Raw genomic sequence first — 21,051 nt, 5'->3', positions numbered from 1 at the left:
CAAAGATCAAAACATTAGCAGGCTTGGTGTCTGGAAAAGCCCCAGTATTCTCTTCCAAGAGGGCACCTTAAAACGCTGCATCCACAGGAGGGAAAAACAGTGTGTCCTCATATGGCAGAAGGCAGAAGGGGCAAAAAGGGGCCAAACTCTCTCTGTCAAGCCCTTGTTATAATGGCATTCATTCATTTATGAGGACAGAGCACTCGTGACCCAATCACTTCCCGAAGGGCCCCATCTCCCAACACTGTTGCACTGGGGATTGAGTTTCTAACACATGAATTTTTGGAAGGGACAAGAACATTCAAATCATAGCAAGGTGCTTATTGGTCATTTGTATTTTTTTGTATGAAATATCTGTTCAAGTCCTTTGTCAGTTTCTTTTTGTTGTTGTTCATTTTTCTGTTTGTTTAAGATGGGGTGTCACTGTGTTGTCCAGGCTGGTCTTGAACTCCTTGGTCTCCCAAAAGTACTTTGTCAACTCCTTAACCAGGTTGTTTGCCTTTTTATTCAGTTGTAAGAGTTCCTTATATCTTCTGGATCCAAGTCCTTTGCCCAATGTAGCTTGCCAATATTTTTCCCAGTGTGTAGGTTGCTTTGTATTTTCTTGATGGAACAATTTGAAGAGCAGAAAGAATCTCAATGATACAATTGATAAGTATTGTTTTTATGGTTAATGCTTTTTGTGCTACCACAACAGCATGAAGATTTTCTCCTTTTCTATAAATTTTATGCTTAGGTCTATGATCCACTTAAAATTGATTTTTTGTATATGGTGTGAGATAGGAATTGTGGTTCCTTATTTTTCTATATAGATATCTAGTTATTTCAACATAGTATGTTGAAAAGACTCCCTATACCACTGAATTATGTTATTACTTTTATCAAAATTAAATTGACTACATATGCATGGTCTATTTCTGGACTCTATTCTGTCTACTGATCTTTCACTAATACTGTATTGTCCTGATTACCATAGTTAAGACTTGAAGTGAGGTAGTGTAAGCTCTCTAACTACTACTTTCCGAAGTCTAGATTCTTTGTGTTTTCATACAAATTTTAGAATCAGCTATTGATTTCTTTTTTCTCTTTAAGCCTGCTGAAATTTTAATTAGGATTACATTGAATCTATAGATTAGTCTTGAAAAACTGAGGATCTTCACTTGAGGCCAGGAGTTCAAGACCAGCCTGGGCAACAACTCAAAACCTCATCTCTACAAAAATAAAACATAAAAATTAAAAACAGGTCTGGCAAGGTGGCCCACACCTGTAATCTCAACACTTTGGGACGCCAAGGTGGGAGGACTGTTTGACAACAGGAGTTCAAGATCAGCCTAGGCAACAATGTAAAAAGCTGTTTTTATTTTAAAAATTTTTTTAAAATTAGCTAGGCATGCCTGTAGTCCCAGATACTTAGGAGGCTGAGGCAGGAAGATCACTTAAGCTGGGGAGTTTGAGGCTGCAGTAAGCTATGATCCCGCCACTGTACTCCAGCCCAGATGACAGAGCCAGACTCTGTCTCAAAAAATAAAATAAAATTAAATTAAATTAAATTAAAAATGGGGGCTGTTTTAACAATATTAAGTCTTCCAATTCACAGGCATCCATAAATCTCTCCTTATTTAGATGTCTTTATTTAATCTCTTATTTAGATCTTTAATTCTTCTCAGCAATATTTTTACAGTTTTCAGTGTAGAGGTCCTGCATATGTTTAGATTTATTTCTAAGTATCTTACTTTTTTTGATGCTATTGCAAATAATGTTGTTTAATCTTATTTTCTATTTGTGCACTTCCAGTATATAGAAACACAATTGAGTTTTATATATTGTGTGATATTGTTATATAATAAGAAACATACATTTGGTTTCTGCTCCTGATTCCTGAGACAGGGCTCCTAAATCCCTTGGGATTTCCTGGGTGGTAGGAGCATTTTTTGTTCTAATGAGGTGACTCTTAGTGGGTTCCTGACAGCCTCTCACAATGAGGGCCGGTTACCAGGGGAACCAACAATGTGTTTGGAGGGCTGAAAGTTGAGTTTATCACCAATGACCAATGATTTAGTCAACCATGCATACATAACGAATCCTCCATAAAAAGCTGGCTGAGCATGGTGGCTCCCACCTGTAATCCCAACACTTTGGGAGGCCGAGGCAGGCGGATCACCTGAGGTCAGGAGTTCGAGACCAGCCTGGCCAACATGGTGAAACCCCGTCTCTACTAAAAATACAAAACTTAGCCAGACATGGTGGTGGGCGCCTGTAATCCCAGTTACTCGGGAGGCTGAGGCTTGAACCTGGAAGGCGGAGGTTGCAGTGAGCCAAGATGGTGCCACTGCAGGTTGGAGATAATACTCCAACCTGGGCAACAGAGCAAGACCCTGTCTCAAAAAAAAAAAAAAAAAAAAAAAAATCCCTGAGCTATGGGGTCTGCAGTTTCCAGACTGCTGAACACGTGGAGGTGCTGGAGAGTGGCATGCCTGGAGACAGCATTGAAGCCCTGGGCCCGTTTTCCTATCCTTCACCCTAGGTATCTCTGCCTCTGGCTGGTTTGTTTGTTTGAGATGAAGTCTCACTCTGTCACCCGGACTGGAGTGCAGTGGCACGATCTCAGCTCACTGCAATCTCTGTTTCCTGGGTTCAAGCGATTCTCTTGCCTTAGCCTCCCAAGTAGCTGGGATTATAGGCACTCGCCACCACGCCTGGCAGGCTAATTTTTGTATTTTTAGTAGAGACAGGGTTTCACCATGCTGGCCAGGCTGGTCTCAAACTTCTGACCTGGTGATCCGCCCTCCTTGGCCTCCCAAAGTGCTGGGATTACAGGCATGAGCCACTGCACCCGGCCTCATTTTTTTTTTTTTTAAGTTTTTATTGTGGTAAAATATATGCAACATAAAACTTACCATTTTAGGTTGGGCACAGTGGCTCATGCCTGTAATCCTCGCACTTTGGGAGGCTGAGGCAGGTGGATCACTTGAGGTTAGGAGTTTGACACCAGCCTGGCCAATATGGTGAAACCCCACTTCTACTAAACATGCGAAAAAAATTAGTCAGGCATGGTAGCACACGCCTGTAGTCCCAGCTACTTGGAAGGCTGAGGCAAGAGAATCACTTAAACCCAGGAGGTAGAGGTTGCAGTGAGCCGAGATCGCGACACTGCACTCCAACCTGGGCAACAGAGTGAGACTTGTCTCAAAAAAGAAAAAACAGGCCCGGCGCGGTGGCTCAAGCCAGTAATCACAGCACTTTGGGAGGCCGAGACGGGCGGATCACGAGGTCAGGAGATCGAGACCATCCTGGCTAACACGGTGAAACCCCATCTCTACTAAAAAATACAAAAAACTAGCGGGGCGAGGTGGCGGGCGCCTGTAGTCCCAGCTACTCGGGAGGCTGAGGCAGGAGAATGGCGTAAACCCGGGAGGCGGAGCTTGCAGTGAGCCGAGATCCAGCCACGGCACTCCAGCCCGGGCTACAGAGCAAGACTCTGTCTCAAAAAAAAAAAAAAAAAAAAAAAAAAATTAGTCCAGGCACGGTGGTTCACGCCTGTAATCCCAGCACTATGGGAGGCTGAGGCGGGCAGATCACAAGGTCAGGAGATCGAGACCATCCTGGCTAACATGGTGAAACTCCGTCTCTACTAAAAATACAAAAAATTACCCAGGTGTGGTGGCAGGCGCCTGTAGTCCCAGCTACTCAGGAGGCTGAGGCAGGAGAATGGCGTGAACCCGGGAGGCGGAGCTTGCAGTGAGCCGAGATCACACCACTGCACTCTGGCCTGGGGGACAGAGCGAGACTCCGTCTCAAAAAAAAAGAAAAAACAACAACAACAACAAAATTTACCATTTTAACTTTACATATCTGTGGCATCAAGCACATTCACACTGTTGTATATCCATTACCACTATGCAGCTCTAGAACTCTTTTCATCTTACAAAACTGAAACTCTGAACCCATTGAACTGTCCGCTCCCCTCTGTTCCAGCCTCTGGCAACCAAGTTTTACTTTCTGTCTCTATGAATTGACTACTCTAGGAACCTCATATAAGTGGAATCTTACAGTATTTGTCCTTTTGTTACTGGCTTATTCATTTAACATGATGCCTTCAAGCTCCATCCATGCTGCAGCATGTGTCAAAATTTCCTTCCTTCTTTGGGACTGACTAAATATTTTTTAGTGTTCCATTTTATTTCTTCTGATAGCTTCTCAAATATAGTCATGCATCACTTAACGACAGGGATAGATTCTAAGAACTGCGCTGTTAGGCAATTTCCTTGTTGTGCAAATTATCATAGAGTGTATTTACACAAACTTAGATAAAATAGCCCACTGCACACATAGGTTACATGGTATAGCCTATTGCTCTAGGCTATAAACCTATACAGCATGTGACTGTACTGAAATACTGTAGGCAACTGTAACACAATGGTATATGTGTATCAAAACATATTTAGGTCAGGCTCAGTGGCTGATGCCTATAATGCCATCACTTTGGGAGGCCGAGGCAGGTAGATCATTTGAGGTCAGAAGTTCAAGACCAGCCTGGCCAACATGGCGAAACCCCCGTCTCTACTAAAAATAGAAAAATTAGCTGGGTGTGGTGGCATGCACCTGTAGTCCCAGCTACTCGGGAGGCTGAGGCACAAGAAATGCTTGAATCCGGAAGGTGGGAGGCTGCAGTGAGCCAAGATTGTGCCACTGCACTCTGGCCTGGGCAACAGAGCAAGATTCTGTCTCAATCAATCAATCAATAAAACATCTAAACACAGAAAAGCTACAGTAAAAATATGATATAATCTTATGGAAACACTTTTGTATATGTGGTCTGTCATTGACCAAAACACTGTTATGCAGTGTATGACTGTCTCTTTTTGTTGTGTTATTTAAGTAGTTGTTCGAGAGCTAACAATACTCATCCTTAACTTATCAGAGTCTATTTAGAGTCAATGTAATACCTCTTCAAATCTGACATTTCATACTTATTACTTTACCCTTTTCTCTTCTCACTTTATATAAGACATTCTTATTTCCCACTTACTTCCTTTTTCACAAATGTAATAACCTTGTACGGTAAAATTACATTTACGCATCCCCCATCCCTTATGCAAGTGTTGACATATCTTTTACCTCCACATATGTCCAAAATCTCACTTTACTAGGTTATTATTTTTGCTTTAAACAATTAGTTGTCTTTTAAGCAAGTTATGAGAAGAAGGAAAGAGAGTCATATTTGCCCACCATTTACCATTTCCAGTGGTCATCTTTCCTCCATTTCCCAGTTGGCCAGGCTGATTTCAAACTCCTGACCTTAAGTCAGGCCTCCCAAAGTGTTGGGATTACACACATGAGCCACGGCACCCGCGTCCAGCCTATTTTTCTTTCTTTCTTTTTTTTTTTTTTTTTCCAAAACACCTTTCACTCTGTCACCCAGACTGGAATGCAGTGGCACGATCTTGGCTCACTGCAACCTCCGTTTCCCGAGTTCAAGAGATTCTCACGCCTCAGCCTCCCACGTAGCTGGAATTACAGATGCGTGCCACCACACCCAGCTAATTTTTGTATTATTAGTAGAGATGGGGTTTCACGGTCTCAAACTCCTGACCTCGAGTGATTCCGCCCGCCTCAGCCTCCCAAAGTGCTGGGATTACAGGCATAAACCACCACGCCAGGCCTTTTCTTTATTTTTTAAATGAGAAGTTTATTTAAAGAAGACGATGCCGCCAGGTATGGTGGCTCACACATTAATCCCAGCACTTTGGGAGTCTGAGGCGGGCAGGATCACCTGAGGTCAGGAGTTCGAGACCAGACTAGCTAACGTGGTGACACTCTGTCTCTACAAAAATACAAAAATTAGCTAGGCATGATGGCAGGTGCCTGTAATCCCAGCTACTCGGGAGGCTGAGGCAGGAGAATCACTTGAACCCAGGAGGCGGAGGTTGTAGTGAGCTAAGATCATGCCACTGTACTCCAGCGTGGGCGAGAGAGCAAGACTCTGTCTAAAAAAAAAAAAAAAAAAAAAAAAAAAGAAGATGCTTGATTTGAAGGAAAAACTAGGATTCATTTTTAAGAGTAATTATCCCTCCTTAAAGACAGACTGCTCTCTATATGAAACACCTACCTACAACAAATTGTAAAACTGTCCTTGGTTTTATGATGATAAATAAAAAACATTAAAATTCTTCAATCAAACAAGGTATGCAAGGATTTTTCATGTTGTCTTTTTTGTTCAAATAGTGAGAAGAAAATAACTTACTGGAATATAAAGATAAGCATGCCACTAATGGAGAAAGAGTATTTTCACAGAACCAGTATCTTTCCCCATCCCATATCCATTTGATGGTAATTAAAACACACCATTGGCCATTTTGTTTTTTTTAAAGTACAATATGCATGTGCACATACACCACTTACTCTACATGCAATATAGGAATGAAGAGGGAAACGAAAGAATAGAGAAAACTATACTGTAGTAGTTAGGATGTGGCGGAACCAAATTGCAGTTTTCTAACTGAGAATGTACTGTTGCTCTGTAAGAATGGAGTTCTGGAATAATGTAGCAGGTCCCTTTGTAGTAGACACCTGACTGCTGCTGGAACATGGCAATGGTACTTTCTTTTTTTTTTGTTTTTGAGATGGAATCTCACCCTGTTGCCCAGGCTGGAGTGCAATGGCGTGATCTCAGCTCACTGTAACCTCCGCCTCCCAGATTGAAGCGATTCTCCTGCCTCAGCCTCCTGAGTAGCTGGGATTACAGGGCGCGCGCCTCCACGCTCAGTGAATTTTTGTATTTTTAGTAGAGATGGGGTTTCACCATGTTGGCCAGTCTGGTCTCGAACTCCTGACCTCGTGATCCACCTGCCTCGGCCTCCCAAAGTGCTGGGATTACAGCTGTGAGCCACCGCGCCTGGCAGCAATGGTACTTTCATCCTCTACTTCCAGGTGTGCAGGTGTGCCTGTTTCATGGATTGGCCGCCTGTCAAATGGAAATCTGATCTGCCTCACTGACAGACCCTCTCATTCACAATACGCTTTCATTAGTTGACTAAATGGTGTATGCCTCTTAATGTTAAACTGTACCACAGAACCATCCTGCCCCACCACCTTCAAATTCATATGATCGTTGTTCTTAGTGTTGACACCTCCCTTGGCATTTCATGGGCCACAGGGAACACCAGAGGTATCCTCAGTTGCTGCTTCACTAAAGAGGCACCAGGCCCACACCAAATGAGCTCAAGAGCAGCATCAGCAGCAGCCTCTCCTTATTTTTAGATTTCAGAAGTCTAACTATGATGTACCTAGGTTTTTCCCCCCAATATTTATCTTTCTTGGGGTTAACTACACTTTTGGATCTGTAAGTCAATGTTTTTCATCAAACTTAGGAAGTTTTCAGCCATTATTTAATGTTTTTTCCTTCAGATAAGTAGGTATGGGAAATTAATTTTCAAAAAATAAAACGGTAATTTTTTTCCCACCCAATTGTCTTTTTTTTTCTTGAGACGGAGTCTTGCTCTGTCACCAGGCTGGAGTGCAGTGGCGTGATCTCGGCTCACTGCTAGCTCCACCTCCCGGGTTCAAGCGATTCTCCTGCCTCAGCCTTACAAGCAGCTGGGACTATAGGTGCGTGCTACCAGGCCCAGCTAAGTTTTGTATTTTTAGTAGAGACGGGTTTCACCATGTTGGCCAGGATGGTCTTGATCTCCTGACCTCGTGATTCACCTGCCTCAGCCTCTCAAAAGTGTTGGGATTACAGGCGTGAGCCACCACGCCTGGCCCAATTAGACTATCTGATATTGTCCCACAGGTCCCTGAGGCTCTGTTCATTTTTCTTCAATATTTTTCTTTCTGTGGTTCAGACTGGATAATTTCCACTGTGTTCTCTTCAAGCTCACTGGCTTCTTCCATTATATACTATCTGCTGTTAAGTGAAACTTCCATTTCAGTTACTATACTTTTCAGGTCTACAATTTGCATTTGGTTCTTTTTTATAGATTCCATTTCTCTGCTGAGACCACTCATTGTTCACTACTGTATTTTCCTTTAATTCTTTAAATATATTCATAATAGTTACTTTGTCTGCTAAGTGCAACACTGAGGCCATCTTATCCATAGATTTTTCTTCTTGAATATGGATATTCTCCTGTTTCTTTTTTTGAACATTAGCCACTGTGGATATTACACATAAAAACTACGAATACCGTTATCTTCCCACAAAGAGTGTCAATTTGTATTTTAGCAGATAGTTCAATGACTACCTGATCGCCCTGAACTTGTGTGGTTTTGATTTTAGGCATCGTGAGTGTGGATCTGAGGAAAGCCCATGGCATTTTTGACCTCTCTTAACTTGACAGGACCCAAACTTCGAAATCTGTCTTGCTGGGGGTTGGCTTTAGGCCTTGTTAGGGCGGGTTCACAGTAGATCTTACTCTTGGGTAAGATCTTTATTCAGAAGACATGGCCTTTCTGGGGTCTCAGCTGGATGCCAGGGGTGTTAACAAAGTGTCAATGAGATCTTTCTACTGGTAGGGCTGGACCATCAATGTTCCTGGCATTGCTTTCCCCCCAACAGGACTTGACCTCTAGTATCTCTTTTGTATTCATTTTGTACCAGCTGCTCTCTATATGGTAAGCTTCAGGTGGTTTCACCCCATGTATAAACAATAGGCCAGTCCTTAGCTTCAGCCTCACAGGAATGCCCCCACGGACTTCTGAAACCCTCTTGCTGAACAATTCCCTACTCTATGATGGTCCACCCCACAGATTCCAACTGCTTCAGCTGCCCAAACTCTGACCTCCGCCTCTTCAGCTCAGGGGAAATCATCACAGCCTGTTTAGACTCCACTCACAGAACAGGGTTGGGAAATTGTCCTCAGACAGAAAACTGAGCAAATATGGTGTTCACCTCGAGTTTTCCTTCTCTTAGGAACTGAAATTTTATGCTGCCTATTGTCTACAGGCTGACACAATTGCTTCATTTCTTCTGTCCAGTTTTATAGCTTCCTATAGAGAGAAGGCTAGCTGTGATACCACTTACTTCCTTACCATCGGAAGCAGAGTACCTCCCAGAAACGTGACCAGAAATGCCAGCCTCCTCTACATTTTTAAGACAGAAAACTAAGAGTTAATACAATGTTCTATGTCTACTAAACTCATTTCAACCTGTCCTCCTAGTATCAGATCTGACTTCCGCTTTTGTGCCAGAGAGTATTCTCCACAGCAATCAGATCAACAATGTGTACTTTATAATTTGAATGCATATATTATAATTTGTCTGGTTATAATCTTTTATAAATATGGGGAAGAACACAAAGAGAGTTGAAATAATTGATAAACACAGTAGCATAAATGTAATTTTAAAAAAATTTTTGAGACAGGGTCTCACTCTGTCACACAGGCTGGAGTACAGTGGCATGACCACAGCTCACTGCAGCCTTGACCTCCTGGGCTCAAACAATCCTCCCACCTCAGCCTCTCGAGTCGCTGGGACTACAGACATGTACCACCACACTAAGCTAATTTTTTTATTTTTCTGTGGAGACAGGGTCTCCCTATGTTGCCTAGGCTGGTCTTGAACTCCTGGGCTCAACCAATCCTTCCACTTCAGCCTCCAAAAGTGCTGAGATTATAGGCATGAGCCACCTCACTCAGCCCAGGAAACTAATCCTATGAAAGATCTACTTTATTAATCAGAAATTAATTTCCTTCCTCTTTCTTTCCTTCCTTCCTTCTTTCCTCCCTCCCTCCCTTTGTCTTTCTCTCTCTCTCTCCCTCCCTCCCTCTTCCTTCCTCTCTCTCTCTCTCTCTTTCTTTCTTGAGACAGGGTCTCATGCTGTTGCCCAGGCTGGAGTACAGTGGCACAATCATAGCTCACTGCAACCTCAAAATCCTGGGCCTAAGTGATCCTCCTACCTCAGCCTCCCAAGTAGCTATCCCACACACTGTGTATGTGTGCACCACCATGCTTGGATAATATCTTTTAATTTTTTTTATAGAGACAAGGCCTCGCGATGTTACCCAGGCTGTTCTCAAACTCCTGGCCTCAAGCAATCCCCCGGCCTCAAGCAATCCTCCCTCCTCAGTCTCTCAAAGTGCTGGAATTCCAGATGTGAACCACCACACCCAGCAGAAATACGTAAAATTTTAAATTAATAAAAATATGCAAGGCTTCCATGAAATGGACCATTGTGAAATGAGGGCTGTTGTAAAGAGGCAACTACCCGACTCCTACACAAGGCATCAGAGCAAAGAAAAATAAGTCTTTTTTTTGTTTGTTTTGAGACTGAGTCTTGCTCTGTGGCCCAGGCTGGAGTGCAGTGGTGCGATCGCAGCTCATTGCAACCTCTGCCTCCCGAGTTCAAGCGGTTCCCCTGCCTCAGGCTCCCAAGTAGCTGGGACTACAGGTGCGTGCCACCACGCCTGGCTAATTTTTTGTATTTTTAGTAGAGATGGGGTTTCACTGTGTTAGCCAAGATGGTCTCAATCTCCCAACCTCGTGATCTGCCCACCTCGGCCTCCCAAAGTGCTGGGATTACAGGTGTGTGCCACTGTGTCCGGCTGAGAAATAAGTCTTTTATCTTCATTTTGGAGACGAAGAAACAAGCACACCCAACTCTTTCTAACTCCAGATACTGGTGATTTGTTCATTAATTAAAATATATATTAAAAATATATGTATACATACATATTTTATCATACTACATGTATAATAATTCTACAGTAATTTTTAAAACAGGTTGATAACTATTCTCATACTTGAAGCTTTTCACATTAGGCATTTGACCCAAGTCTTGGCAACCTGACCAAGCCCTAGGTCACATGTGTCTCTAAACTACCCAAGGCAAAGCAGTTTGTAGTCCTCTACAACACACCTTGGAATTAATGAAAACATAAATATTCTATCTGGAAGGAATTCTATGCTCCAACACAGCATTTCACACAGATTGCTCTTTTAGAGCTCAATATATAATAATAATTGTTTTGTTTTGTTCTCATATTATAGGCTAAGAGTATGAAGGCCTATGTTCATCTTATATCCAGTTTACCCAGAACAGTACATGGACCATAATAAGAATATACTGCTTATTGAATGAATAATTTAATAATAAAAAACTCTAGCCTCAGGCCAAGCGCAGTGGCTCCTGCCTGTAATCCCAGCACTTTGGGAGGCTGAGGTAAGAAGACCACTTGAGCTCAGAAGTTTGAGACCAGCCTGGGCAACATGGAGAAACCCCATTTCTACAAAAAAATTTTGAAAAATTAGTTGGGCGTGGTGGTGCACACCTGTAGTCCCAGCTACTTGGGAGGCTAAGGTGGAAGGGTGGCATAAGCCCAAGAGGTTGAAGCTGCAGTGAGCCGAGATCACACCACAAAACTCTAGCCTAGGTGACAGAGTGAGACCCTGTATCAAAAACAAAAACCAAAAACCAACTCTAGCCTCTTCCCCCCACCATGAAGAAATTCCAGTAGGTTATCTGAGTAACTCATTACTATTCTAAAAATTAAGGAAAAGTAATGCTAAAGACATTTATTTTTCTAACTTGGGATTGTCCTCAACCTCTTCAGATGAAAGGCATACAAACTCTTGATTACACAGCCTCTCTGAAGCCGCAGTTCTTATATCTGTAAAATGAGGAAAATAATAACCAATAAAAACTTCAAGGATCAAATGAGATTTTGAATATAAAGACCCTGCTATGTTATGGATACACAGTAGATACTCAATAAATTACTATTTCATCTTATCATCATATTATTAAAACACAGCCTAAATTTCACAACATAACAGTCTTCGGGATTGTGACGCTCCTTCAGCTTGACTCTAAGTAAAGGACTCCTCTCTGGCCAGGCACAGTGGCTCATGCCTGGAATCCAACCACTTTGGGAAGCCAAGGCGGGCAGACCACTTGAGCCCAGGAGTTTGAGACCAGCCTGGGCAACATGACTAAACACCATCTCTACAAAAGATACAAAAATTAGCCAGGAATGGTGGTGTGAGTCTGTGGTCCCAGCTACTTAGGGCGGTTGAGGTAGGAGGATCACTTAAGCCTGGCAGGTCGAGATTACAGTGAACTATGACTGCATCACTGCACTCTGGCCTGGGCAACAGAGTGAGACCTCAGCTCCAAAAAAAAAAAAAAAAAAAAAAAAAATGGAGGACCTGTCTGACTTAGTAAGCCATGCAAGGTGGGTCCTATTACTCTGTTCTCTGATATTACAGCACAGAAAACAGTATGCTATGGTCTAAACAACCTATTCAAAGTCAAACATCTAAAAGGCTTAGGAGTCAGAATAGAAAAGCTATAAATACTGGTTAGTCAGCTAACAACTAATGGAAAGGACAGCAGATAACTTGCAATAAACTTCTGAATCCTACAGCCCAAGTGAGTAGCACCTTGTCACCTTCAAACCTAATAAGCCTCTCTGTCTTCTTTTGATAACTTTCTATCTTTCCCTCCTTTTCTTTTCACACTCCCTTCCTGATACTCTCTACTATTACTTCTCTGAGCCCCTTTCCCTCTCTCTTTTTACCAAGTAGAATATTAAGTCTTGCCTTCAGTATTTATTATATTTTTCAATAAAATAATAAACATAGGTTTTAAAGACAGGAAATCAGAATTGAATTCCAGTTCCAACAATATAACCTTGGTAAATTAAAGTGTTTCAGTATGCTCAACTGGAAAATGGGGTAATAATGGCATCTTCACAAAACTGTAGTAAGAATTACATTACATGAAATTATATTTGTAAATTGTCTAGCCTAATGCCTGACACACAATGAGTCTTCCATAAAGTAAATTCCGTTCCCTACTGATCTAAGAAAATCTTATCTGATCCTTGGTTATGTCTTCTACAGGTCAGTAGCTCTTAGCAGAAAAGGAGACCGTTGTTCTTCACACACATTTCCATCTACAATATTGATACAGATGGATCCACCACTACTAATACAGACAATGAATGCCTCTAAATACAGAATTCTGCATTTCACTGATATAAACACTCCTTATCCTGGGTAGTCTCCTTGGTTTTAAAAATAAGTCAGTGCAGAGAAATTTAAGTAAACTTTTGAAACACAAGTAATTAGTGATAATTATAAGCTAAGCATTTAAAATGTACTTAAACATCCTATATAAAACAATAAATGAAGGATATAACACTATATTTTAAAAACTGGCTTGAAACTGCCTCAGTAGTTTGAGCCATGGGAGAAATAAATGAGCTACTTCACTGTAACAGTTCCCATGTTAGGGTCTTAGAACAACAGCAGGCCAATTGCCTGTTGCTTCTTCCAACTCACTGCAGCTCACTTTCACCTCATACCTAGAGACTGACTCTCTTCTCAAGTGAGTTCTATACTGGTATCTGGTAGATGTCAGTAAAAATAAAACTAATTTTAAGAGAAGACATATCACTGTAGATCAAAACAGGCCACTCTGTTCTGATTTTATATTATCTCCCACACGAGGCTCAGGTAACAGTCAGACAAAATAACCAAAAAGAAAACCACTATGGTCACTGTGTGATATTTCAAGCTACAGCCAAGAAAACAATGTTCAAAGGCTGGGTGCCGATCAACGTAAGCCCTTCAACTGCAAGCCTAGAACCAAAACACAGGCCACGTCAGGTAAACAGAAACCAAATCAGTGGGATTCAGGCTATGTGGAAAGCACTATGTAACACATGAGACAAAGTGCACAAAGAGAAGAAAAAAATTAAGAGTTACTGGGTAGGGAAAAGAAGCCATTATTGTAGCCAGGTGCAAGTTCAATAGCAGCAAGGGCTACAAAGATTTAGTACACAAAGTTTCTTTAGGGAAAACAAAACAGAGACAACATTATGTTGAAAATTCAACATAAAGATGAATGTTTTAAGGGCATATGGAAACCAACTCCAATACTAATCCCTAAGGCAATAAATGGAAAAATAAGAGTGGCAATATGCTACAGCAATTAGAAAGAACAAAAGCATTCAAGAACTAGAAGTATGAGTATAGTTTGGGTTTTTATTGAAGAATAGCACACTCTCACCAAGTTTGTAAAAGGAACGAGATGTGTCATGGCATGCAGTTTTTAAAAAACATCAAAGTTCTCAGCCTATACCAGCTAAAATGGCAGCAATGTCTAAGTCAAAGTCCCAGAAATGTTCAGTTTACTCTCATTGCCCACCTCTGAAGAATAAGAGAGCACTGCAGCCACACGAAAAACCAGTAACTGACCTGAAACAGGCTTCTCCTGGGATGAGCTAGAGTGACTATACTTACTGGAGTCCTCCTCCCACTGGAGTAAGTGTAGCTTCCACGCAGAATAATACAAAAATCCCAGTACCAGAAAGAGGCAGAGGGCTAGCAGCAGATTGCGCACAAATACCAAGAGTCCCATCTTCACATGATTTACGATTTCTTAAATGACCTAGAAAAGAAAAAGTTTCGTTCTTAAAAGACAAAGCACTCATCTTATTGACATACTCTCTTAAAATAAAGTATCTATAGAGAGAATTTCCAAATGAAGAACAACTTAAGAGTTATCACTTTCATATCATGGCATCTTCCAACCTGCTCATCCCCATCTCAAGAAACAGCTTCATCATCAGCCAGCGCCTAAGCTAGAAAGCAGCAGTCATCCTTGCTTCCCCACCCCAACCACTGACATCCGGTCCCTGACTAGTTCTGGCAACTCTTGCCTCCCAGATATATTTCAAATCATATCCCCTTCCCATAATCACTACCCTAGACTGTGCTATCACAGCATTCCCACAGACACGTTTCCCTGCCTCCAAATTTACATTCTCCAAATCCATTTCCACATGGCACAAGAAGTCTTTGAATAACACAAAATCTGACAATATCCCTGCTTAAACCCCTTTGCATTCGTTCTCTACTGCTGCTGTGGCAAAGTGTCATAAACTTAGCAGTTTAGAACAACACAAAATCATCTCAGAGTTCTGAAGGCCAAAATCTGGGTATGGTGAGGCCCAGCTGGGTCCTTGCTTAGAGTCTCACAAGGCCAAAACCAAGGTGTTGGTAGGGCTGTGTTCCTTTCTGGAGGCCCTGGAGAAGAATCCACTTCTATGTTCACTCAGGCTGTTGGCTGAATTCAGTTCGTGCAGCTGTAGGGCCAAGCCCCCGTTTCCTGGCTGGTTATCCGCCAGGGGTCAGCCTTCATGCCTACAGTCCTTTTCATGCTTTCCATGTGGTCCCCTTCAGGCTCTCTCACTCTTTGAATCTCTCCAAATTCCCCCTCCACCATATCTTGCTTCTCTTCCAGCTGGAGAAACTTCTTTGCTTTTTGGGGCCCATGTGATTATAGTGGGCCCACCTTAATAATCCAGGATAATCTCACTATTTGAAGGCTCATAACCTTAATTATATCTGTGAAGTCTCTTGTGCCACGTCAAGTAACAAATTCATAGGTTCCAGGGATTAGGGTGTGGATATCTTTAAAGGGTCATTCTGCCTAATACAGCTTACAGTTTTCATTCAATTCTCAACTCCTCTGAATAAAGTAATTGCTCCTTAAAGCCTAGCGGCTTCTGACGGAGCCTCAACCTACTCTCCAATCCATCTCTTGCTTCTCTCAACCTCATTTGTGCCCTATGCTCTAGTCATTGTACTTTCTATTCATTGAACATTGCCTTGTTGTTTCTATCTTCAAGGTCTGTCTGGAATTCACCCACCCTGCTACTGTACCCCGCTATACACCCTTTGATGTAAAAGGATGTATAACAGGTACACCTTAAATGTAAAATGTAACACTGGCCAAGGAGACTGCCCTGGGTCAGGCCCCCAACCAAGCCCAATCAGATATCCCAGCGACGAAATGACATAAGAGAAAAAAATGACGTATAAATATTAATAATGGTGTCACAAAACATTATAATTTACAGATAATTGTCCACCTAGGAAAGCCAAGAGAATATACTAAAAAATCATTAGAATGGGAAGTTCAATAAAGTAGGTGATTATAAGATTAATTTACAAAAATCAACACATTCTTAAAAACCATACCAGCAATAACCAATTAGAAAATGTAAGGTGGGCTGGGTGCAGTGGCTCACGCCTATAATCCCAGAACTTTGGTAGGCTGAGGCAGGAGAACTGCTTGAGCCCTGGAGTTTGAGGCCAGCCTAGGCAACATGATGAGACCCTATCTCTACAAAAAGAAAAATTAAAAAATTAGCCAGGCCTAGTAGTGTGCACCTGTGGTCCTAGCTACTCAGGAGGCTGAGGCAGAAGGATTCCTTAAGTTCAGGAGGCTGAGGCTGCAGTGAGTTGTGAGCGTGCCACTGCACCCCAGCCTGGGTGACAGAGCAAGACCCTGTCTCAAAAAAAAAAAAAAAAAAGAGAAGAAAAGAAAACGTAAAGTGAAAAAATTCCATTCATGATGGCAACAAAATCTATAAAATAACTAAAAATAAACTTAGTAAGAAATAGGCAAGACTTTCACCAAAGAACATAAAATATCTGAGTAAATAAAGAGACAAAAGAGGTTCTTTTTTTCCCCACCCTGCAACAGAGTTTCCCTCTGTTGCCCAGGCTGGAGTGCAATGGCGCCATCTCGGCTCACTGCAAACTCCGCTTCCCCAGGTTCAAGCGATTCTCCGCCTCAGCCTCTTGAGTAGCTGAGATTACAGACACGTGCCACCACACCCAGCTGTATTTTTTGTATTTTTAGTAGAGATGGGGTTTCACCATGTTGGCCAGGATGGTGTCAAACTCCTGACCTCGTGATCCACCCACCTCGGCCTCCCAAAGTGCTGGGATTACAGGCATGAGCCACCACGCCCGGAGAGTTTCTTAAGTGAGAAGATTCCATTGGAAATATATCAGTTTTCCTGAAATGTGAATTTTCTATAAATTCAGTTTCATTCCAGTCAAAATCCATGAATTTTCTGAACTTGGATCTAAAGATAATCTGAAGAGTTCATGCCCAAGAAGGGCCAAGAAATTTCTTAAAATGAAAAATAATGGGATGAGAATCTGCCTCGCCAGATATCGAACCAACTCAAGGCTATAATTACTAAGGTAGATAGGTACTGACAGAGGAAAAAACAAGTTAGGTCAATGGAAGAGAACAGAGTCTAGAAATACATTATCTCAAACAGAAAGAGATACATAAACACACATATACGAATGAGTTTATTTTATACATATAAATGTACTCAATTTATGCTAAGCATGTACATATAAAAATGGAAGAAAGGGGCTGGGCGTGGTGGCTCATGCCTGTAATCCCAGCACTTTGGGAGGCCGAGGCGGGCAGATCACGAGGTCAGGCGATCGAGACCATCCTGACCATCCTGGCTAACATGGTGAAACCCCATCTCTACCAAAAATACAAAAAATTAGCTGGGCGTGGTGGCGGGCGCCTGTAATCCCAGCTACTCGGAAGGCTGAGGCAGGAGAATGGCTTGAACCCAGGAGTAAGAGCTTGCAGTGAGCAGAGATCACACCACTGCACTCCAGCCTGGGTAACAGAGAGAGACTCTGTCTCCAAAAAAAAAAAAAAAAAAAAATGGAAGACAGGCCTGACAGGCTATACAGGTGTTAGCATGCTTACCTGTAGGGAATAGGATGGGATGATGAGAAGCAGGTGGGACTTGGAGGACTTTTACTTTTCCCTTTGTACACTTCTGAATTAAATTTATTTGTCATAAGGCCTAGCATGGCAGCTGAAACCTATAATCCCAACACTCTAAGAGGCCAAAGCAGGAGGACTGCGTGAGCCTAGGAGTTCGAAACCAGCCTAGGCAAGATGATGAGATGAGACCCCCCCCCCCGCCCTGATCTCTACAAAAAATTTTAAGATTAGCTGGACATGGTGGCATGGACCTGTAGTCCCAGCTACTTGGGAGGCTGAGGCGGGAAGATTGCTTGAGCCCAGGAGTTCGAGGCTGCACTGAGCTACGATCATGCTACTGCACGTCAGCCTGGGCAACAAAGAGAGATACTGTCTCTTAAAAAAAAAAAAAAAAAAGTATTTTTTATAAAGTCACAAGTACTGCCTCCATTAATTTTTTACTATTAAAAAAACACATTGTAGAAATGTAAATTGGTAGACTCCTTTGGGAACAATTTAGAAGTATCTATTGAAATTTATAATATTCATGTACCTTAACCTAGTCTTTCTATTCCTATGACTTTTTTCTCAAACAATATTCCAACAAATACTAAAAAGGACATGTACATGAATGTTCATTAGCAACTCTGAGTATAACAGCAAGATACTAGAAACAGTTTAAATGCCCAGTAATAGGGACCCAATAATTAAATTATGGTAAGTCTCCCTGGTCACATCAATTGAGGTATTAGCAGGAAAGAGATGGCATATGCAAAGGAATAAACTGAAGGAAATTTAATGGCAGGATTTTTTATAGCTGTGTGAGCAGCATTTAAAGGAATCAACAAGGGATGGTGAAGCATCCAGGGACTAGCAACAGCAGGAAGCTATTTCTACCCTTCAACCCAAAAGGGCAAAAGAAGAGAAGGGTGTCACTGGAGCCCAGCAAGAGCTGGCTGGAGAACAGAAGCCACCCTAAAGAGCAGTGATCACAGACAACGAGCACAGCTGCTACTAGAACCATGGCAAGGGACAATGGGGATAAAACATAGTCTGACTCCTCCCAACATTGGCCCTCAGGTCTCCTGGCAGTGCCTTTTATCAGCTGATCCCAGCTGGAAGCCAGAGGCGAGGAAGCCCAGATGATGCAGGTTAACAGAGACCAGCTGCCAGTACACAGAAGAAACGAAGGTGAATAAAGGATCTGCGAGGGCAGGAGAATAACAGTGTAGAATATAATGTACCAGCTGGAAAGAATGAGCCATATCTGCATGTACTAACAGGGAAGTGTGTCTAAACATACTGCTAAGTGAAAAAAATCTAGCTGTCGAATAGTATGTATACATATGGCCCCATACTGGCAACAACAAACGAAGATGACAATAATATTTAAAAATTAAGATTAAGGGCCGGGCACCATGACTCATACCTGTAATCCCAGCAATTTGGGAGGCTGAGGCTGGTGGATCACTTGAGCCTAGGAATTCGAAACCAACCTGGGCAACACAGTAGGACCCTGTCTCTACAAAAAAAAAAAAAATTTTTTTTTTAATTAGTCAGGGCCGGGCGTGGTGGCTCATGCCTGTAATCCCAGCACTTTGGGAGTTCGAGGCAGGTGGATCACGAGGTCAGGAGATCAAGACCATCCTGGCTAACACGGTGAAACCCTGTCTCTACTAAAAATACAAAAAAGTAGCTGGGCATGGTGGCACGCACCTGTAGTCCCAGCTACTTGGAATGCTGAGGCAGGAAAATCGCTTGAACCCAGGAGGTGGAGGTTGCAGTGAGCCGAAATTGTGCCATTGCACTCCAAGCCTGGGCGACAGAGTGAGACTCCATCTCAATAATAAAAATAAATAAATAAACAAATAAATTAGTCAGGCATGGTAGTATATGCCTGTAGCCCCAACTAATTGGGAGGCTAAGGTAGGAGGATTTCTTGAGCCCAGGAGGTTGAGGCTGAAGTAAGCCAAGGTTGCACCACTGTACTCCAGCCTGGGTGACGGAGTGAGATACTATCTCAAAGAAAAAAAAATTAAGACTAAGTATCAAGTACATACATAATAGAATATGCACCAAACTACTCACAATAATTATCTCTGAAAAGTGGGTTCAGATGGAATACTTTGACAAGGTATTTATTTATCCATATATTTATTTTTAATGTTTGTACTTGTAAAAGTAAATACAAAAAGTTTTAAGTGAAATAGAAATCAGAGACTTGATAGCTAGGCATGGTGGTTCATGCCTGTAATCCTAGCACTTCGAGAGGCCAGGAATTTGAGACCAGCCTGTGTAACATAGTAAGATCCTGTCTCCAGAAAAAATTTTAAAAAATCAGCCAGGCATGGTGGCATGGGCCTGTAGTCCTAGCTCTTTGGGAGGCTGAGGTAGGAGGATCGCTTGAGCCCATAAAGTTTGAGGTTACAGTGAGCCATTATCACACCACTACACCCCAGCCTGGGCAACAGAGCAAGACTCTGTCTGAAAAAAAAAGAAAAGAAAAAGAAATCAGAAACTTGTATTTCTAACTACACAAAGAACTATATATCTTGTCCAAACTTCCCACCGAAAACAACTAAAAATTTAAGTTGTAAGTAGTCTACGCACAAAAGGCAAGTGGTTCTTAAAAAGAATTTTATTTTCTTTTAGAAAGGGGCAGAAGTGGCTGGCACCACCCCTCTTCTTCTTTCTGTGCTGAATGCAAGAGATGTGATGCTGAATTGCCACAGCCACACACTGACCACAGCCCAAGGCTCTGGCAGACACACAATAGTCAGTGAGTCAACAGATGTACCCATTCTTTCAACAAATATGACCGTGAGAAGGCTGAAGGAATCATCTGTTTTATTTCAGTCTTTTCCATTAGGGAAAACAATCTTCAAATGACAAGAGTAGAACAAATCCCAAGGAAGAAACTGATTTCCAAAAGTAGACAACATACACAAGAGCAAAAAAGAGCTTAAAAGAAGCCAAAGCCTCCAAGACAAGGAGAACAATATCCCAAGATCCTGTAAGAGATGTAATTTCAAACTCACCGCTAGGACAAAAGTCTGACACATTCTAGAAGTGAGGCTGTGGGGTAAAAACAGGCTCTTTCATACATTACTGGTCATGGAAGGGATTTGAAAATATCTAACAAAATTACACATGCTTTTTAACCCTTTAACCCAATGGTCTCACTTCTAAGAAACTATCCCAAAGATAACACTGACAAAAATACAAAAAGTCTTATGTGAATGGCCACTTACTGTAGCACTATTTGTAACATAACAGAATAAGACTCAATGTACTCCAAATGTCCTTCAACAGGGGTTGAATCAACTACAGTACATACATAAAATAGGTACCATGCATCCATAAAAGAAATGAGGTCCCTCTATCCCTTCCTTTCTAAATAATTTAATCTAAAAACCTTAGATTTAGGGAGTCACACATGCCTGGGGTGAAAGGGGAGAGAGGGGCATTAGTCCATGCAAGGGGTCTAGGGTGTGGCCACAGGTGATTTGGG

General features: G+C 42.1%; 1 protein-coding gene across 6 annotated transcripts in view; it reads right to left on the bottom strand.

Annotated features, from left to right (window-relative positions):
- Positions 1–21,051, bottom strand: part of ST3GAL3 (ST3 beta-galactoside alpha-2,3-sialyltransferase 3) — a 233,153-nt gene that overhangs the window by 185,415 nt on the left and 26,687 nt on the right. For 3 of the 6 annotated variants that reach the window (XM_050799894.1, XM_050799885.1, XM_050799901.1), the window contains exon 2: positions 14,246–14,393. In XM_050799894.1, coding sequence (XP_050655851.1) covers positions 14,246–14,363 — 118 coding nt within the window. In that variant the 5' untranslated portion in view covers positions 14,364–14,393. Of the gene's footprint in view, positions 1–14,200; positions 14,394–18,969; positions 18,987–21,051 lie in introns of those variants that run through there. The other 3 variants (XM_050799866.1, XM_050799909.1, XM_050799876.1) reach the window with 2 other exon arrangements.

The sequence above is a fragment of the Macaca thibetana genome, chromosome 1, assembly GCF_024542745.1.
Source record: "Macaca thibetana thibetana isolate TM-01 chromosome 1, ASM2454274v1, whole genome shotgun sequence".
NCBI lineage: Eukaryota > Metazoa > Chordata > Mammalia > Primates > Cercopithecidae > Macaca > Macaca thibetana.
Note: the sequence above shows the minus strand (reverse complement) of the source record. Positions and strands in the feature narration are given on the sequence as shown.